Source organism: Mastomys coucha, unplaced genomic scaffold, assembly GCF_008632895.1.
Source record: "Mastomys coucha isolate ucsf_1 unplaced genomic scaffold, UCSF_Mcou_1 pScaffold23, whole genome shotgun sequence".
In the NCBI taxonomy this organism is placed as follows: domain Eukaryota; kingdom Metazoa; phylum Chordata; class Mammalia; order Rodentia; family Muridae; genus Mastomys; species Mastomys coucha.
The window spans coordinates 109,055,439-109,076,085 of NW_022196906.1; the positions used below are offsets into that span (position 1 = coordinate 109,055,439).

Here is a 20,647-nt window from a genome sequence, read left to right on the forward strand (position 1 = left end):
CTCCAAATTAAACTTTATACAAAAGTTCTGTTTCCACATCTACGTGTGAACTATTATTATTTTCAACACCCTCAATTCAAAAATGAATGGCAATATACAAAGAATGTCTTCTCATATTCTGAAGTTATAACTTAAAAAGAAAATACCTCAATATGAAGAGGTCTCCACTCCCTTAGATAGTTTGTGCATGCTCCTCAGGCCCTTTGTCTAGGAGACAAGATAAGTGATCACATATACCTTAAAAAATCTATTTACCTCTAGAATTCTGACTCTAAGAGCATAGCTATCCACTCAAAATCCCCATGCTGGGGTGACTTAATACCTCCAAACTCAACAGTATAAACTTTTTACAGACAAACCTTAGTGAAAATATTTAACTAGATTCAATCATCTTTTCTTCTCAACAGGCTACTTCTTAAAAGGCCCATTTTTGAAAAATCACTACTCACCTTCAACAACAACAAAAGACAAAACTCTTTAACAACTTTTTTTAAAGCAACTTTTCTTCTTCCCCTACATTAAAACAATCAATATAATTAGCTATCATCCAACTAGCAAGCTTACTTCACTAGAGAGGACTGTGACAAAGCATTTTCATGGTCCAATGAGTAAAAACTTAGAACAGATTACTAAGAAGCAAAACAAATTAAATTGGTGGCACACACCTTTAATCCCAGCATTCAGGAAGCAGAGGCAGGTGGATCTCTGAATCTGAGGCCACCCTGGGCTACACAGAGCAATACAGTTTCAGAAAGGATTTTAAAGGGGGTTGGGGGGAAGAGAGTCATTTTCTTTTAAACCTGCATTAAGGCAGAGTACATAAAAACAGACTTTGAAACTAGGCAGATCTGGAGACCATTGAACTAAAATATGCTTTGTCTATGAAACAAAAGATTTCACCTCAGTTCCTCAATTGAAAGGTATTACAAAGTAAGATATTGTTGAACTAACACATATCTCTTGAAAATTGTTAATGTTTTCTACAACACTGAGTTCCACAAAAGAAGAGTTACAGATGATATGGTTAACTTGCTTATCTTTAAAAGATACAAATTTGAATGAACAATTGGTACAGATGTGAATAAACAGACACAGATGTGAATAAACAGACACTAATTTATGTTGAAGAGTATATTCCAAAATGTTTAGATGTCTCAGACTAAGAAAGCAGTTTTTCAAATACTCAAACTATAAAAAGTGGTTCAATATTGTGGCCAGCCTTCAGCGCCAGAAAACAAATTTACTCCAGGTTACGGAAGCTTCTGGAACAAGTGCCAATTCTCCCTACACTTACTTGCTCTAGACACAGAGCTCTTTTCTTTATCACATGTACTGCCATTTCTATCTATTTCTAAGTTGGAGGTGAAGTGTAGAAGCAGGACACACTGTAACCATCCCTGCCAGCCTGGGCTTCACAACAAGCTCCTGGGAGGGAGAGCTGGAGGAGAGAAGGTTGGCTCACTCTGAGAAGTAACCTCAGGCAGAATTGTCAGGGCGGTCCCTACCGTGCCCTTTTTATTTGGGTGTATATGCTTTCAGGCCCTGTATTGTTTGGATGAAACATGGTAGTGACAATAGGCTAAATCCAAGATAATCAAGACTTTCCAAGTTTTTCATAAGTGAAATAGAATAAAACCAAAACTCAACCACTTCAGATTTTTCTCTCTAGACAACAAAGCCAAGTCCTTTAACAAACATGGCTTACAGAGTACTAAGGTAAAATTACTGACCAAAACCTGAAAGGGAAGGAATCTGATCCTGGCCTGCAGTCCAAGTGAAGATACAAAGAGAGTTATTTGTACATGCTAGGCTCAGGTTTTACAGAAAACAAACGCAGTCCAGAAAGAATGTTGTCCTTTATCATGGAGTGGAGGAAGCAAGGTGGCATCCTTGACCACAGGACAACACCCCAGCAGTCTCTTTAGACGGCAGAGTCTAGGAGGAGGGTGTAAGCACAGCCAGAGACACTGAAGAATTAAGAAAAATATATCGGGTGGGTTGGTGAGCAGGGGGATGGAGGATGGGATAGGAGTTTTCAGAGGGGAAACAAGGAAAGGGGTAACATTTGAAATGTAAATAAAGAAAAGAAAAACATACCAATCAGAGAACATAGGCAGTAGTGATGTAAATGTTCACTCTATGTATGTTGAAAACTGACAGCACAATCACTTAGGAGAAGGCAGGTCGACTGCAATGCTGAGGCTTTAACTCAAAGCCGCTGCAGTGCTGTGGCGTCCTGTGATTTCACTTTAGAAAACATCAGCCTTGGTATTAGTTACTTCTGAGAACACAGGTGTACTGTGAATAGTAAGACAGTACAATAAGGACTATCTTAGATTTTTCTATACATTCAACACTTTGGAGAGCATGAAGGCTGGAGGTAAGGCACAGACAGGCTGCTAAGGCACTTTCACATCCATAGGTTCAGAGCCAGAGAAGGGAAACTTTAGTTTCTAATGCTTGGTAGATAACCAACTGTCTTCATGCAAACCACTTATGACTTGAAGTATGGAGTCCTGCCTAGTCTGGCCCTAAAGCAAAGAAAATCCTCAAGGAAAAGCCAAGATTCCAAGGGCTTAAATGACAGATCCTATCTGCTTCGGAATCTATCTTATGCTTCATGAAAGCCAGGATGCTACCAGAGGGGAACAGTGACTGCAAGTGGGCACAGATTCAAAGCCATCATCAAATGCAGCCACTCAAGCACTTCCTATTACATGTACTTCTAACTCGAGGATCCAGAAGCTCCCGGCCAGAAAGTGTACATTACAATGAGATCAGTGGTGGTGTATCCCATCAGGAAGTGCTGCCGGACTGCTGCTGCGGCTGCTAACGGTCCCCGGCTTTAAAAGATCTGGGAAACTTTCTGTTCTAAACCGCTTGCTTTTGCTAACCATTCTGTCTTCTTCAGAAATGAGGTCAACAGTTTGGTTTTTTTGTCATCTGTAAAGTGAAGAAAAACATGGGAGACCTCAAAAGACAGGAAGCAGTCCCCAACTCCTAAACAGCTTACTTTTCAAGACTGATCACTCCTTTAAAAAATATTTGCACTAATTAACCTATTTATGCCACAGTTTCACTAAAACCTCAAACTTTAAATTCTAAATTCCAAACCCTCTCTGGAGAGAAGCCCCTAAAAAGCTGTGCCCCAAGAACAGGCCATCTCAAAGCAGTGGTGATGGGGAGAGCTGCCACAACCTGTCAGAAACTAACAGGAAAGAAAGGTCTGGCTACTGAAACATACATGTGTTCATAATCACAGCAAAACTATGCAAGGACTACATACAATGTCAGAGAAAAGGGTAAGTTAGACGCATGCCCGTTAAACTAGTTGGTCAACCAAATATCTGGCACCTACAGAGTAATTTCAACTGCTGCCTGGAATCTCATCAACTCGACTGAGAAGGGAGAAAAATCACTGGCACAAAAGGTGAGATTATAACCCCAAAACGTTGCCAAATGATCAAAATATAAGGTACTTAAGTCAACAACCTCATATCCTACCTCTTACAGTGGTTGGTAAGAATAATAACTTGGGGGAAAAATTAAAAACAGGTGTAACTAGGTGACAACTCACCTTTGGCTGCATCTGAAGTCTCACAATTCAAGAAGTACTGCACAATTTATAGAAGCAACTCACCATCAACAGCCTTTCACCCAAAGGATTCAGAAATGGTAGGGGAGTGGGGCTGAAGGAGGTGTGGGTGGGCCAGAATTGGTTTGTAGAAACAGGCAGAGAGAACATTTAAATATTACTAAACGTTCCTGGCCTTGCTGCATGACCATCTGAGCCAGCCACTTCAAGCTAGAGTGTGAGCCCACTGCTATTAGCTTTGCAGAAAACTGTTTTCAAACTCAAAGTAATGACAGGCAACAGGAAAGCTATACAACCTCCCTTGTAAAAAATTTTCAAGAATGATTATGAAATGGAAGAATGAATGGCATGCTTATTAGTAACAGCTATGAAAAGAAAAACTAAAGTGAACACAGTATTCTTTCTGTTTGAACTTGATTTCTCTCACTAGGTCTCTTGAATTAGGCATTTCACAAGATTCACACAGACAAGTCACCATGCATAAAGAGGTGCAGGGACAATCCCTTCACTACACCTATCTGCTGATCAGAATGTCCTAACATTCCAAGCATAAACACTTCATCAAAAATAAACAAACATTTAACCCTAGCACTGGGAGATGGAATAGCTAGGTGAAGTAAGTAGGCCTTAGCTAGGGACACTTGCAGAACGGGATATATGAATTAACATTTAAGTGGAGCAGACTCAGATCAAAGAACTGTGTTTCTATACACAGCAGAATAGAAACAAAATAGATTTTCATGAATAAAAAAAGTTATGCTCTCCAATTCCTAAAGCCATCTAAGCTTTCTCATTATGCAGCTTTATTGGGGAGAAAATGACAAAAGGAAACTTTAAAATTGCCTCATCATTTATTTGTGCACTTATCTGTAGTCATTGATTTCAGCTTCTGAGTGAACTCTTAGCAGATACCTGCCTTCCATTTGTAAAAAGTGTTACTTTATGGAAATATCTGTAAAATTACTCTGGAAATATTTCCAATTTTTGTTCCATCCCGTGCTATCTTCATCTGAAAAGACATAACTTTCTCTTTCTATGTTGTTCAGTAAATTCTAGCGGCTTTCATTTCTGGTCAGTCTCAATTTTAATCTAATTGAATGTTTCAAAAGAATACTCTATCCAGTTATTATGACTTCACAAATATTCATAGGTTCATATGTAATCTCCACCAACATGATTTTCTTCTCTGGTTCCAAATAACATAATGGTCATTTATAAAGCAAGTCTAATGTTAGAAAAAAAATTGAAACCTCTAAAATGGGACAAAAGCACCTCACAGCAGGCTATCACCGTAGCTCACTGCTTCTCTAAACTGGTTTTCCTTGAGTAGGCCCCTCTGGTGTTCAAAAGATATTGCAGCATAAATATTTTTCTTACAGTACAACTTAAATCCGATACTTAACATGTAAGTCCCCCCGCAAAAACTCATTTATAACCTATATATGTACTAACTCCTAAGAAGATTCTCTATGCATTTCAAATGGGAAGACAAATACCCTACAGTTTAATTAAGTCTAATTACAAGTAAGATTAACTCAAGGTTGATAGGGCAGCCAGAGGAATAAACTAGTTTAAAGTGGCGCGCTCGCTCGCTCTCTCTCTCAATCTCTCTGGAAAAAAACAAACTTAACTCAGGTTGGGCCAGTATGGAGAAAGTTAAAAGCAATCTTCCCCATCTAGGTAACTCAGTGTTCGGAGTTGGGTTAAGTCCCTAAAACCTTCAGGTCAGTGAGTGCGGTACAGCGCGTGCAACTTCGGCACCACAATCTAGACTCCAGCACTGTGGTACGGCTTGTTCTCTCCTCCAGACCTTCCTGCAGAGACCAATAAAAGAACTCATGGAACACTGTCGGATATTGTGGTAACAACAAGGGTGAGAGTTCGGCTAACAGAATAACGATCTCGCTCTAAAAAGCAACGCAATACAACTGTGCAAATTGTGTGGCTAGCTGAGAGCACTTAAGGGCCTGGGGGTGGGGGGGGTGAAGACACTCCTGAAAATACCTGGTGCTGGAAAAACACGCGGCGCTACCACTGCGTTCGCTTTCGGGATAATTTTTTCCCCCTAAATTCTAACACTCCACTCTCCAAGAAAGAAAACACAAGGGAAAAGAAGGCATGCAACTGCGAGGCTGAGCGGACGAGGGGTTCCAGTCACCTCCAGCGGCCGGGAGGCAATCCCGGGGCTGCTCCGATGGCAGGAAGGAGAGAAACGAAATAAAATGCAACAAGGCGCAAAGGGCGTGGGGAAGGGGCCCCCCGGAGCAAGCCGGGGCGCGGCGGACAAGAGGCGCCGCGCGGGGCCGGCCCACCCCGGCGGCCGAGGACCGAGGCTCCGCTCCCAGGCAAACTTCGCTAAGCGGGCAGGGGGCGCGCCCGGCCCGGCCCAGCCCGGCCCGGCCCGCAGGAGACCCGGTGGGATCCGAGGGGCTCCAGGCAAGCGGGGACCGCGGGCGGGCGGGCTGCCTGCCTGCGGGGGAAGGGCGGGCGCACTCACCACGGGTCGAACTCGTGGATGATGCTCTCGAAGCGGATGACGGCGAAGAGGCGCGAGCTGAAGCCGGCCAGCCAGGCCAGGAAGAGGATGGTGAAGGAGAGCAACGACTGCCACCCGGCCGGCTGCGACAAGCCGCCGGACAGCCCCGCGGGGGGCCCCGGCTTCGGAGCCGCCGCCGCCGCCGCCCTGGACGCGCTCTGGGTTCCGGGCCCGTGGTGCCCGTGGCGGCTGTTCCCCAGAGCCATGAGGCCGCTCCACGGGGACGAGTTGAGGGACGACTTGTGCTTGCTCTCCGGGGCCGAGGGCTCCGCCATGTTGTGCCCCGGCGGCGGGTCTCGCTCGTCCTCCGCGGCCACCGCCGCCGCCTGGAGCGAGGGGTGCTGGGCGGAGACCCAGAGGAGGAGGAGGAGGAGGAGGGCGACGGCGACGACAACGAGGAGGAGGAGGCGGAGGCGGAGGAAGAGCTGGGCGCGCTCCCGCCCTCAGCACCGCGAGGCCGGGACACTGGGGGTGGAGGCGGCGGCGGCGGCGGTGGCAGCGATCCGGAGTCTCCGCTTCAGCAGCGGCCGCGACCGCCGCGGTCTCAACCCAAAAGGCCTCTGCGCCCCACTAGCCATCCGTGTCCCCCGTGCGGCTGAGGAGGCGGCGGTGGCGGCGAGAGCCGACGGGACGAGGGCGCCAGAGGAGCGGCGGCTCCGAGCAGCAATGACATTCCCCCGCCCGCCCCGCTGCGAGGAGCACAAAGGGGGAGGAGCCCCCTGGAGCCCGGGCGGAGCTCAGGCAACCTTTGACTCCGCCCCCTCGCCCAACAGGAACTGGCCCCTCCGCCTGTCACAGAGCGACAGGTCCGTTAAGGGGCGGGGCCGGGGCGGCGGCGTGCGCCAATAGGAGCGCGAGCGGGGGTCCTGGGGCGGGGCTTCGGCTGAACGGCCCTCCTCCCTCCCCCTCCGCCTCGCGGCCTCGCGCCTATTCGCCGCCGGCCGCGGCTACGATCTCATTGTCAGTTGAAAGACGCGGTTTCGCGCGCGAGCCCGTCCGGGGCCCCGGGGAAGGGCACGAGGGGGTTCGGCTCGCTTCCCCGCGTGGATCCCGACTCGAGCAGCGGGAGGTCCCACGTCCCGGCCGGCTGAAGGAACACCGAGAGCACGGCCCGGCCGGGTGCTCGGCGGCCGTGACTTTTAACCCGCTCAGCGCGGGGCGCCCGCCACGTGACTGGGCGCGCAGGCGCGGTGCGGGGCCCTGGGCGCGTGGGTCCAGCCGCTGGGCTGAACGTGCCTGAGTGGCCGGGTCGCTACGTGCTCTGGCCCCGGCTGTGCTGCCCTGAAAACTTAGAGGCGGCAGATGTCGTCCGAGCTGCAGTAAGATGTAGCCAGGCGGACACACACACACACACACAAATGTTACGGTTTTTTCTGTGATCTCCAATTGCCAGGACTTTTTTTTTTTTTAAGCTCAATCTTTTGACTGCAAGGATTCATTATTTACACCTGCCTACGTTTCGTCACCAAATTAACTTTACCTGGTCTGTATTAGCTATTGCCCAATTCTCACTTTAGCAGACTAGCCGACTGAAAACCCCTGTGTAGGAACTTTTCCTTGTCTGGGGCAGTTTTCTTATACCCTCTCCTTCCTCCACAACTAGCTCCGCCCATCCCCAAAAGGACAAAAGTCGGAGCTAAAGATCAGCAGGATCATTGGGAGACTCAAATTGCTGGGATAGAAGCCTTCCCTCCCATCCCTCCACCCCCGCGCAGGTACAGAGGTTATTGTAGAAACAAGGGCCAGTTAATATTTTATTGGTTTCTCGTGTACATTCACAACTATCCCTCTTGTTAGGTAACACCGGAATTTTTAAAATGTGTGTAAAGATTAAGTCCTGTAAATTTGCAAAATAAAATTGTGTTCCGTTGCTCATTGTCAAAGGTTAGGTAAATGAACAAATGTACCTAACGGGTTCAGCCACTCCCAACCTAGTGATTAACTTTGCTGATTTCCTTATAAAAATAAATAGACTCTCATCAGAGAAAATGAAAAGCTTCCATCCTCCTCACCACCAATCTAATATCCAACATTTATTAAACATGTAAATTTTAGTGAGATTCCTAGTAGAATATTAACCAATCCCTTTGAACATAGAGATAGCCTTTCTCAGAAAAGTGTCCATTAGGCCGGGCAGTGGTGGCACACGCCTTTAATCCCAGCACTTGGGAGGCAGAGGCAGGCTGATTTCTGAGTTTGAGGCCAACCTGGTCTACAGAGTGAGTTCCAGGACAGCCAAGGGCTACACAGAGAAACCCTGTCTCAAAAAACCAAAAAAAAAAAAAAAAACAAAAAAAAAGTGTCCATTAAAATGGCAGCTTTTATTTTTGCCCATGTTTCACCAACCAATGTTCTATCAATCTAAAATAACTGAATTTATCTGGTGACTCTCATGTCATTAGACATTTTGGGTGTCTCTCATATTGCAGATGTTCGCCGTTGATTTTCTCCGTCTTCTCCCTCTTGGCTGTTTAATGGTGGGAGGCCCTGTCTGAAGGGGAGTAGTAACAGTTACAATAAATTACAAAGCACAAGTCACCTGTGTGGGGCCAGCCTGTCATCTTTGTGTGTGAGAGTAGGCACACGTGTACTACCGCATAGCATATGGAGGTCAAATTACATGCTAGGATGTTGGCCCTTTTGGTACACCAGGTTAGCCTTCGGTCTCACCGTAGAGCAGTGTTTCTCAACCTGTGGCTCTTGATTCTTGTGTCAAACTTCTATCTCCAAAATTATTTCCATGGTGACTCATGACAGTAGCAAAATGGCAGTTATGATGTAGCAACAGAAATAATTTTATGATCAGGATGCACCACAACACAAGGAATTGTATTAAAGGGTCACAGCATTAGGAAGGAAGGTTGAGAACCACTGTCATAGAGCATTGATTGGGTTTTCAGGCACCTGCTATCATATCCAGCCTTTTATGGGTTCTGGGAAATCAACCAAAGTCCTCACACTTGCATGGCTTGTTAATATAAAATGAGCTTATCTGAGAACACTATGGAACATTGTTCTGCAACATAAGGAAATGCAGGGTCATGATGTGGACAAGGATTAACAAGCCCCTGGAAAAGCATGAGGAAGTACACAAGCAGGGAACTAGAGAGGCGTGGTCCTGTCCTCACACACACATCAGTCAGCCCCAGGTAAGCCTGCCCAGTAAACTCTAGAGGAGCTATTCAGGGAAGGTGGATGGACAACGCGATGGAAGCGCTAGTTACCTGAGGAAGCAGAACTGCAGATGAGGATGGATCAGAGGGAGAAAAGAAAGAGAAGGAAAGACCCTGTGGTGCTGGAGAGGGGAATGCAAGGAACTCACAAAAAAGACTGGTACAGCCGCCACACAGATGGCAGAGTGAACAGGGAGAGGTCACGCTGAGAGGGACATTGTACATTGTTTTAACTTGAGAGTGTTGGGAGGGTTTGAAGTTGGATGCAGAGTGTGTTTAAGATGAGTCACATGCTCCAGTGTGTGCTTTTAAGAAGACTCCAGGGGCTGTAATATGTGCTTTGAGAGGGGATCAGTAGGAGCACATGTGTAGATGATCTGAGAGTCTGCGAGTTTATTATCCTCAGACCTTAGATATGGTCAGATATTGCATGCTCCGGATTTACAGCCTTTTGATGTAGAAAAAAATGGCTTCTAGTCTGTTCAGAATGCTTCTGTGTGTGAGCCACCGTATATATGAACTTCCTGGTTCTTAGATGCCTGACATGGCCTTGTTGAGCTGAAAAGTGAACCTTTTGTCTTAGCGAACCAGAATTTCACCAGTTTCCTTAGCAAGTTTAGTGGTTGGATTGGACATCGCACTCACACAGCTGGAAGGAAAGACCATAGACTACTTTCCAGAAGCCTGCCACCAAAAGTACAGAGGACCAAGCCAGACCAGGAAAAGTGTCGGGGGCTGGAGCGAGTAAAGCAGAGTGGGAAAAACCAAATCACCAGTTGGCACCAGCTTAAGTCCCCAGCTAGGAGACATGGTGTAAGATGGCTCTAAAGACACCACCAGGCACCGACCTAACTCGGCTCTCCCTAGGTCTGTTTGGTGAGTCACTTCACCTTCATGCCTCAGTGTCTTCCTTGAAGGGCTCTGTTCAGAAAGAAAGAGCACGTGGAAAGAACTGGACCCAGTGCTTGGTGCCAAGGGGAGCAGCCGCTCTGTGTTGGTGATCGGTGCTGTCAGAAGAACTACGTATTGTGGTGATCGGTGCTGTACTGTGGTGATCGGTGCTGTCAGAAGAACTACGTACTGTGGTGATCGGTGCTGTACTGTGGTGATCGGTGCTGTCAGAAGAGCTATGTACTGCCTTAAGCAGGCAGATGGGAAAGTGGCTCAACTTCCGGGTGATCTGGAAGAGACTCTCCCATGACCCAAGCCTGTCTGAATGTTTCTCTGTTTCTGCCTCCTGGAGAGTGCTTGCATCAAATAAAACCTGCATTTTCACCAACACCTGTACATACACATATACACAAGAAGTACCATGTGACAGGGAACTATTGTCTCTGGCCAGCAACTCACAGGACCTGAGGCCAGTCAACAGCCACAGACGTGAGCCAGAAAGTGGGTACTTCCATTTTCAGTCATGAAATGAGTGCAGTCCCGAGAGACCCAGAACCACGGGCCTTCCATAGTTGGACAAGGATTCCTAATCATAAGAACTACAAAATGACGTTCTATTCTTAAGCTTCTAGGATGAGGGATATTTGTTACCCAGCTGTGGCTAACAGATATAGTGAGATGAATGAATGACAAGCTTCTCAGCTACCTTCTCTCTTACATTCCTCCAAACAGTCTGAATAGCCAACGAGGATGGGACACCCCAACCATTGGTACTGTGTCAGTTAAAGAGCAACCTGTGGGGCACTCATTCCACAGGCATGTTAGTCGGAAAAGTGGAGCTCTCAGGCAACCAAATCTACATGCTTTGTTGTCCCCTGTTGTGGTCTAGCAACAATTTGTTCTAAAAATAGGCCATAGTCTTAAATGGATGATTCTTAAAAAGAAGGCATGCATGCAGTTAATAGGTGGATGAGAATATTCAGGGTCACTAATCACCAGGGAAATGCAAAGCAAAGCCCTATACCACTTCACCTCAGTAAGAATGGCTGTCAGGAAAAAGACAGGAGAGGACAGTGAGGGTATGGAGTAGAGGAGGGACATCCAGGGCAGTATTGGTGGTAATGCTGTATGTGATGGAAGTTGGCACCTTAGCTTCAGTCCTCAGATGTGAAAGGACCATCCATCCTTAAGAGCCGGGACTCAAGAGCTGAATTCCAGCGTAGGCTTTGCTAATAGGTCAAGTGACTTGGGGGAAGTCATTGAAGTCTCCTGTGTGTGCAGGAAATCTAAACAGAGCTGTGTTAGTGTAAGCTCCACAGGGCCTCTGCAAATCTGTGGAGTGTTCCATGCACTTCATAGCAGGAATCTAGAATTTGGGACAGGGACCTTCATGGTCTGGTCTCACACAGTATTAGGCAGTTTCCATCTTTGTGCCAAGATACCCAAGGAAACTGACTTAGAGGAGGAAGGATATCTCTTGGACCATGTCTTCAGAGGTAGTCTATGATCAACTGGCTCTGCTGCCTTTAGGCTATAGCAAAGTGTCAAAGTAGATGGACATGGCAAAAGAAGGCAACTTCCTTCGGAGCAGCCAGGAAGCAGAGGCGAGTGCAGGAGAGGAAGGAGAGATGGGAGGTGCCTGAGACAAGACATACCCTTCAGAGATTCATCCAAGAAGCTACTCGCCCACCTTCCAGTCATCATCCCTTTAACAAACTCGTTATTGAAGTTAGCACTTCTGTGATTCAGTCCCTTGTCAATAGTGCCAGCAGCTTGAGGCCAAGCCTCTAACTCATGCTTTCACGGGGCTACTTCATATCCGAAGGCCCTAGCTCTGGCCTTAGTGCACAGCAATTGATATTTACCGAATGAGCATGTTTCTACTTTGGATGACACATGCACAATGAATACAGTGACTAGGCAGTCAGTTCTTCTCCCCAAGCTACTGGGTTCCCATGAGGGGACATTTCTAAAACTTTAATGGAAAGTTCTGGCTTGGAAAGAGTGGAAGGTGGTGACTCATACCACAAAGGCAATATCTAAGCACTGTAGGGAATATTAAAATGAATAATACTAATTTACAATCTGATAGAATTGGGCTGGCAAGCTCTCTTAGTCAGGGTTTTACTGCTGTGAACAAACACCATGACCAAAGCAACTCTTATAAGGACAACATTTAATTGGGGTTGGCTTACAGGTTCAGAGGTTCAGTCCATTATCATCAAGGCAGGAGCATGGCAGCTTCCAGGCAGGCATGGTGCAGGAGGAGCTGAGAGTTCTTTCTACACCTTCATCTGAAGACTGCAAGCAAAATACTCACTTCCAGGCAGCTAGAATGAGGGTCTTAAAGCCCACACCCACAGTGCCAAGCCTACTCCAACAGGGTCACACCTTCTAATAATGCTACTCCCTGAGCCGACCGTATACAAACCATCCCAGAATCTTTTTCTGTGAAGGCCCACAGAGTAAATGCTGTCAGCCATGTGGGTATTGTTATTGTGTGCTTCGAATCAACTCTGCCATCCTAGCAAGAAAACATCCACAGACAGGAGGGGATAGGCCTGCCTCCTTTCCCAATCAGCATAGCCACCATTGTGGGCAGTATGCTGAGCCTTGTGGCAGAAGAATAAAGTCATTACTGGGATCCAGTCTTGCTCAAAATCCAGTATGAAGGTAAAGATGTCTCCGGGAGGCGGGAGCAATTATGTTAAAGAGCTCACCAGAAACATTTTCATAAAGCAGCCAGTTGAGCCTTGACGAATAAAGGCAAGTGATATCTGCAAATTAGGGGTGCATGTAGAAGTCATGTGAGGAGTAGTCATGAAGGAGACCGTAATCTAGAGTTCAGCATTATCTCTGTCCTAGTTTCATTGCTCTTCCTGTGACAAAGCATCCTGATAGCAAGCAACTGAGGGGAGAAAAAGGGTTGTCTTAGCTCACAACTCCCAGTCTGTTTCTGTAAACAAGCTGCAAGCAGGAGCATGGAGCAGCCAGTCACATCATATCCACAGTCATGGACAGAAAGAGAGACGCATGCATGCTCAGTGCTCGGCTAGTGCTGTCTAGGGTCCCAATCATACCCATAGTCAAGAACCAAAAGAGAGAAAGCATGTGTGCTCTGTGCTCAGCTAGTACTGTCTACAGCTCCAAATAAGAGAATGGTACTCCATAGTCAGGTTGGTTCTTCCCACACTGCTTCTGACAATCAAGACAATACCTCACGGGCATGCTTACAGACCGACTGTCTTTTATATCTCTCCCAGTGATCCTAGGTGATGCCAAATTGACAAACCAGCCACCACAAGCATATTTTATCATTCTCTGCTACCACTGAAGCAAGGGCACTGTTCTTCTGGCAGTCCGCACTTCCGGGTCTATAACCTTGTGGCTTCCAAAGAAGGAAGGGGTATCGATTAGGTAAGCATTTGGTTAAATGTGACAGCCGGGAGGCAGGGGCTCAAACCACAGCCTCTGAAATGGTGGATTGTGACATGGCTTTGTAACTGACTATGGGGCCTCTGAAAAGTTTGGCAACCATAAAAGCTTCCTGAGCGTGCAACAACATATAATTAATTCAGAATGAAACCCATAATGAATCTGAAATGTTTCTGGCTGCAGTTGCAAGAGTTGAGTCACGTGAAGTTGCTACAAGCTTGGTTCTGAACACACCCGCATGTACCCTAGGCCGTGGAGTCCGTTATGACACACAAGGCCACTGATCACCACCTGAAGCACCTTGGCTCAGATTCAGGATGGTTCCATGAGAGGGTTTACCATGTGCTTCTGTATATACTTTTTAAAAATTTCTATTCCTATAAGAACATGATAGTTTATTCTAGAAAACGAAGCCTTTTCACAGTATGATCATTCTTTGTCATGTAGGATCAAGCTAGGAGGTTTCTGGATTGGGTTGTATTAGAATGTTTGATTTTAAGATTTCTTTCTTTCTTCTTTTTTTTTTTAATGTATATGAGTACACTGTTGCTGTCTTCAGACACACCAGAAGAGGGCATCGGATCCCATTACAGATGGTTGTGAGCCACCATGTGGTTGCTGGGAACTGAATTCAGGATCTCTGGAAGAACAGTCAGTGCTCTTAACCTCTGAGCTATCTCTCCAGCCCTGACATGGTGATTTTAACAGCCTTGAAAGAAGGGGGACTATTTGGGCTCAGGGTTCAAGGTCCAGTCCGTCGTGGCAGGGAGAGTATGAAGGCAGGAGCATGAGGAGGCTGCCACACTTCGTGCACAGTCAGGGAAGAGAGACTGATAGACGCTCACTCACTTTCCCCTTTCCATTCAGTCTGGGTCTTGGTCTACAGAGCGGTGCCACCACCCACCCACCCACATTGAAGGTGTGTCTTCCGGCCACTTCAATTAACCCAGTCTGTGACTCCCTCACAGACACCCCAGACGGGATCCTAGGTCCTGAGATATATATACATACATACACACACATGCATACACATACATGCCTATATACACATATATATTCATCACTTAAAACGTTTTTAGGACAAAAGAGGTGTGAGTAACACACTGGTACCTTCTCTTCCACAATGTGAACCTGTGCGGCTGATGTTGGCTGGACTGTGGTAGTGGGTGCTCAGCGACGCCCTGGGGGCTGTACACCTTTGCCATGTGTGCTGGACTGCACATCTTTAACTCATCCCCAGTGCCTCCCACAGTCTCCTCTTCCCTGTGTAGGAGAAGCTGAGGCCTTTTCCTCCCAGCTCCTAGACAACAGATGAGACAAAGAGGAGGTGCCAAAGACACCTGGAAGAGCAGGCCAGTTAAGATGCACAGGGTTTTCGGAGGAGCTGGCTGGAGAGAGAACCAGCTACATCCCTGCTGTAGACTGGGAGTCTGTGGAAGCTTCTGGAGATGGTTGGCAATTGAGCAGTTTCCAGAGAACACTTAAGAGCCACCCCCTTCAGTCCTGCGGGCTAGTGTTCAGTCTCTGTTCCTGACCCTGAACTCCAGGCAGCAATTTCCCTGATCTTTGTTCCCTGGGGTCTTCTGACATTCATGTAAGTAATCATTCCTGCATTAAAGCCTTTATTTCTGAAACACCCAGAATAGCTCTGTTTTCCCCAGCGAACACAGCAATACACACTTAACTCCCTGATGCATTGGTGTTGTGAGAGAGCCGCTGCGGCTGCAGACAGATGTGAAATTACCATCTGAGGCAAAAGATTAGCAGTGGGGCGGGGTGGGACTATCACTTATGTCCCCCCTTTTGTTATTTATTTATTTATTTATTTATTTTAAGGAAAACACATTTTCCAAATTTATTTTAGCAGACTTTCTCTTAGGTCTCCCAGGCACTACCATTTCCCACGAGTGTGTTGACTCTGTGTCGCTCTGGGCTAGAGCTCTGTCTCTTAAGGCATGCCCGGCCTTGCTGACAAGGCAGCTGGGTTTCTGTAGCTCTGATTGGCCCAACTCAGGTCATGTAGCAACTCCTGACCAAGGACCTTTGCCAAGATGAGAAACAGTCATTGGCTTAAGCCACTGTGGATCTTGATTTGAATAAAACTCTAGTTGTGAGAAACCTGAAGGTCTTCGTAGGATATAAAATTTCAGGAACGCGCATTTCAAGGTGTGCATGTGCACAACTTTCCTTATTTGTTTATGCCTCTTTTTCCAGACTTGATATGAGCCCAGGCAGAGGTTGGCAAAGTAAATTTGTAAAAGGTAGGTGGTGACTGTTAGCATTCTGTCTAAGCTCCGCCCACAGTTACCTGGTAACAGCCAGGTGTGCCTGACTCACTGTAAAAGAGGCTGCTCGCCCCCTCCTCCCTCTTGCTCTTGCCTTCCTGCTCCTGCTCTGTCATCTCATCTCTTCTCCCCTCTCCCAATCCCCCCTCCACATGCTCATGGCTGGCTTCTACTTCTTTCCCTCTTTCTCTCCCTCCCTCCCTCCCTCCCTTCTTCCCTCCCTCTCTCTCTCTCTCCCCTGCCTCCTTCTCTCTCTCTCTTTCTTTCTCTCTCTCTCTCTCTCTCTCTCTCTCTCTCTCTCTCTCTCTCTCTCTCTCTCTCTCTCTCTCTCCTACCCTCTTAACTCCCCTCCCCACACCCTGAATAAACTCTATTCTGGTCCCTCAGGAGGAAGGGATGCATCAGCATGGGCCCGAGGAGGCATTCCCTTTCCCCACACCTGACTACACCTCCACCAAAACATATTCCTTCTCTCCTTTATCTTTTTATAAAACACAAAAGTGACTAATTTAGGCCTTGTCAGCTCTAAGGCTCAACAGCTCAAGTTTGATACCGTGATACTACACCAGCCATAGATGACACACAGGAAATGTTAAGATGTGCTCCATTAAGCCTGATTTGCTGTTAGTGGTTGGATAGGAACTGCCCCCTGTAGGCTCATGGGTTGAAATCTTGGTCCCCAGCTATGGCACTTGTTTCTGGAGGTCGGGAGGACCTGAGTTGGTGAGGCCTGGTTGGAAGCAAGTCCCAGAAGGTATCTTTGTCGGCTCATTAATCTTTCTTTCTCTCCTTCCTGTCTTCAGGAGGTAAAGAGCCTCACACCAGTGACTTTTCTCACTGCTGGAACAAAATATTTGACAAGAAGCAACTTAAGGAAGGACAGGTTAGTTCAAGGTGATCATACTTCATCAGGGAGGCAGGAACATGGAAGAAAAATGAGAAGCTGCTGACTTCAGGAAGTGGAGAGTGAACAGGAAGTGGAACCTTGTTATAAAACCTTAAAGCTCACCTTTCAGTGACCTCCAGCAAGGCTCCTAAAGAGTTCACAACCTCTCCACCACCACGTGCAAGGAGGTATGCAAGCCCCCGTGTATGAGTGACATTTCACATTCAGACCGCAACCGGACTCCTTGACCATGAAGCTCCTGCCACTTAGACATGGACTCAGCCAGGTGGAGAGTCCAAAGCCAGGGAGCCAGCCAATTATAGACTGACACCTCTGCAGCTGTGAGCCAAGAGGCAACCCCTCCTCCATTTTTCATTTGGTCGTAGCTATAGAAAGCTACTGACAAATTTCTAAAGCCGGCACGGAGCTAAAGCTGGCATGAAGATGTTCACCACCGCTTGAGCTATAGTGTTTATTACCCTGAAGTGATGTCAACTTAGGAAATGAGCCTTTTCAACCCTTTCTTGATATTGCCTTTCTTGTCATTTATTATATGATTTTACTTAATTCTATGCAAGAGAAAATGTGTTCATGGTAACGGCTCTGCCTCCCATCTTGAAAGCTGACTCCCTAGCCCTCCTCATCCTGATAGATGATTGCTTCCATATTTTCCTTTTATATTTTTTTATATTCAAGTACAACTTAAGATATTCTCCTATTTTTCAGTTTTTTCTTCACATTCTGAATCTTTTCGCCCACCTTAATTTCTCACCATTTACCCTCAAGAACTTTCTACGTCAACTCTCCTTCCTCCTGTTGTTATGGGTCCACAGTGTTGTTCTCGTAAACTTTTTATCAACTGGACATGGGCTGGAGTCATTTGAGAGATGGGAACCTCAACTGAGAAAATGCCTCCTTAAGATTAGGCTGCATCCAAGTCTGTAGGGCATTTTCTTAATTAGTGACTGGTGGGGGAGGGTCCAGCCACTGTGCATGGTGCTGTGCCTGAGCTGTTCCTCCTGGGTTCTATAAGAAAGCGGGCTGAGCATGCCACGAGGAGCAAGCCAGTAAGCAGCACCTCTCCATGGCCTCTGCATCAGCTCCTGCCTCCAGGTTCCTGCCCTATGTGAGATCCTGTCCTGACTTCCTTCAATGATGAACAGGGATGTGGAAAGGTAACCAACAGGGATGTGAAAGGGTAAGCAAAGAAACCCTTCCCTCCCCCATCTGCTCTTCGTCATGGTGTCTCCTCACAGCAGCAGCAACCGTGACTAAGCACGAACCGTGGTAGTAGTCTAGAGGACACACACGGTAGTTAATCGAGTAACCCACTCTGGGGTGGACGACGCCTATTTCCAGGTTTGTGTGATCAAACAAGGGTGTATTTATTAAACATCGGCAGAAATAGTTTTGACCATGAGTTAAATTTGGTACAAGTACGTCCATCTGTACTTGCTGCAGATAGACTCTCCTCCATATGAGCTTGTAATTACTGAATTTCCAGACTGCGTGAGAAGCCCACTTCCCAGGGTTCACTCCGAGTGTGCTAACAAACTGTTGGCTCTGTGCCAACAGATGACATGGAAACCAGTAGTTTTAATTTGCATTTCCTCTCAGAGTGAGGCCGAGGGTACTTATTTAACATTTAAGGCAGTCTTTACACTCTCAATGAGGCAGAATTACCATCCCTGATTGTATATTCTTTAGCATAATTATTGGACTAGTATGCGCCCATGTTATGGAGACCATTATTAACATGTATGGTTTTCTTTGCTATTGCTCAGCAAATGAGGTCATCTCTATTAAGTTCATTCAGATCTGTTCTTTTTAGGAAAGATAACTCTTCTCCTGTCAATTTAGCATATCCCTTAGATTATCTCTTCTAGATCATGTCTTTCATGAAATTACCTTTGACGTCATGAGGGGATTTTCTTTATGGTGCGTTAGGGGACTCAGACTGGTCTTTTCTGAGGGGAGCTGTCAGGTAACACCCCTTCTGGTGAGCCCAAGCACTTTGTTTTACTAGGATGAACATTGGTACCTTCCTGATGTCCAGCTGAACTCTGCTGCTCTTGCTGAGAGTTTTATAAGAAAATACGTGCCAACTGGAGTGGAGGCTATCCCAAAAGCTGTTGTCTGTACGTGGGATGTATTTCTAGCTGCACTGCCTTGTTTGGCCTTAGTGGGAGAGGGTGCACCTAGCTTCACAGAGATTTGATGTACCATGGTGAGGGTGGGGGAGATACCCGGGGGGAACCCTGCATGCTCAGAGGAGAAGGGGAGGGGAAGAAGGATTGTGGGAGGGGGTGACTGGGATAGGGGCAGTAAGCAGGGATGTAAAGTGAATAAGTAAAAAATTAACAATGATAAATAAAACAATAAATAATAAAAACTTAACAACAAAAACTGAAATTTCATGGGTAAACAGTATAAGTTTTAAAGAAACACATTTTGCCCCCCCACCAAAAAAAAGGAAAGAAAGAAAATACATTCCAAAATTCTACTTCCTATTTTAAATTTCCCTTCTCCCCTTGCGTTCATGTTGTGCATGTGATGCCATGTGTGTGGAGGCCAGGGCCTTCTCTCCCAGTGTTCATGGGCATGTGATGCCATGTGTGTGGAGGCCAGGGCCTTCTCTCCCAGTGTTCGTGGGCATGTGATGCCATGTGTGTGGAGGCCAGGGCCTTCTCTCCCCGTGTTCGTGGGCATGTGATGCCATGTGTGTGGAGGCCAGGGCCTTCTCTCCCTGTGTTTGTGGGCATGTGATGCCATGTGTGTGGAGGCCAGGGGACAGCTTCAGACTGAGTCCTCTTTCATCTCCATGCATGTCTGCCCTGGGGTATGCCGGTCAGACTAGCTGGCCCCCAAGCTTCCAGGGACTCTTCTGTCTGCCGTCCCCATCTCTGTGTAAGAATGTGGCATTCCAGATTCACACTGCTAAACCCAGCTTGACACGTGTGAGTCTGAGACTCCAAACTCGGGTCCTCATCTTTATGTGAGTAGCACTTTACCAGCTGAGCCTACTTTCTTCTGCAAGCCTTTCAACTGTAGTTAAAGTACTCATGATGCAGCGTGACTACGGGCCTCCTACCTTGGTTTTTGCTTTTCGTACCAGTCCAAGCAATCCTGGAAGCAATCAGTTTATAACAAAATTGATTAAGTTACGTTCTTCTGTGGTGGACCATGACACAAACTGGAGTGAGCTTCTGAGCAGAAGTTATAAAATGTGAAATTTGCAGGGTATGGTGACGGCATCCCACAGGTCTTGGACACAAGGAGTCTCTCTGGCTTGATGAGACCATTTAATAGATTCAAAGCCACAGCATCACACATTAAAAAAAAAAATCTTCCTGTCTTTCCTACTTCCTATTATAAGTTGTTATCACAAATGTTTAATTTTAAATTTAGGCACAATAAATATTATACTGAAGAAATGTATTCCATTTAATAATTACACAGAACAAATTCATTTACTGAGGAATTAGAAAGGATTTTGTTGGTTATTAAATTAGCGACACGATGAAGAATGGGAGGCCACATTAACTAGAAGTTATAAAATAGAAAACCACATTATAATTTTGATAATAAAAACAAAATTAAAAGGAGCTGAAGGGACTTATTAATTATAAAAAGTTGAAACTATCCTGAGCATTGTAAATGCTCCTTCAATTGGGGTGTTACTGGGACTCTTGGGGGGGTTATGTGGGGCTCTCGAGCTCCTTAGCTTTCCAAATAACAGAGTTCCGCTTGCGTTGCCGGGGAGCGGAATTATGGGAATTATGCACAGAGGAGTGAGAAGTTCACAGAGCTATCTCTGCAGCTGCACGGCCAGACTGTGCAGGAGAC

General features: G+C 46.4%; 1 protein-coding gene across 1 annotated transcript in view; it reads right to left on the minus strand.

Moving 5' to 3' along the window:
• Positions 1–6,950, minus strand: part of Stt3b (STT3 oligosaccharyltransferase complex catalytic subunit B) — a 67,245-nt gene extending 60,295 nt beyond the window's left edge. The window contains exon 1 of the mRNA XM_031345650.1: positions 6,093–6,950. Coding sequence (XP_031201510.1) covers positions 6,093–6,406 — 314 coding nt within the window. The 5' untranslated portion in view covers positions 6,407–6,950. The remainder of the gene's footprint in view (positions 1–6,092) is intronic.
• Positions 6,951–20,647: the final 13,697 nt, after the last annotated feature.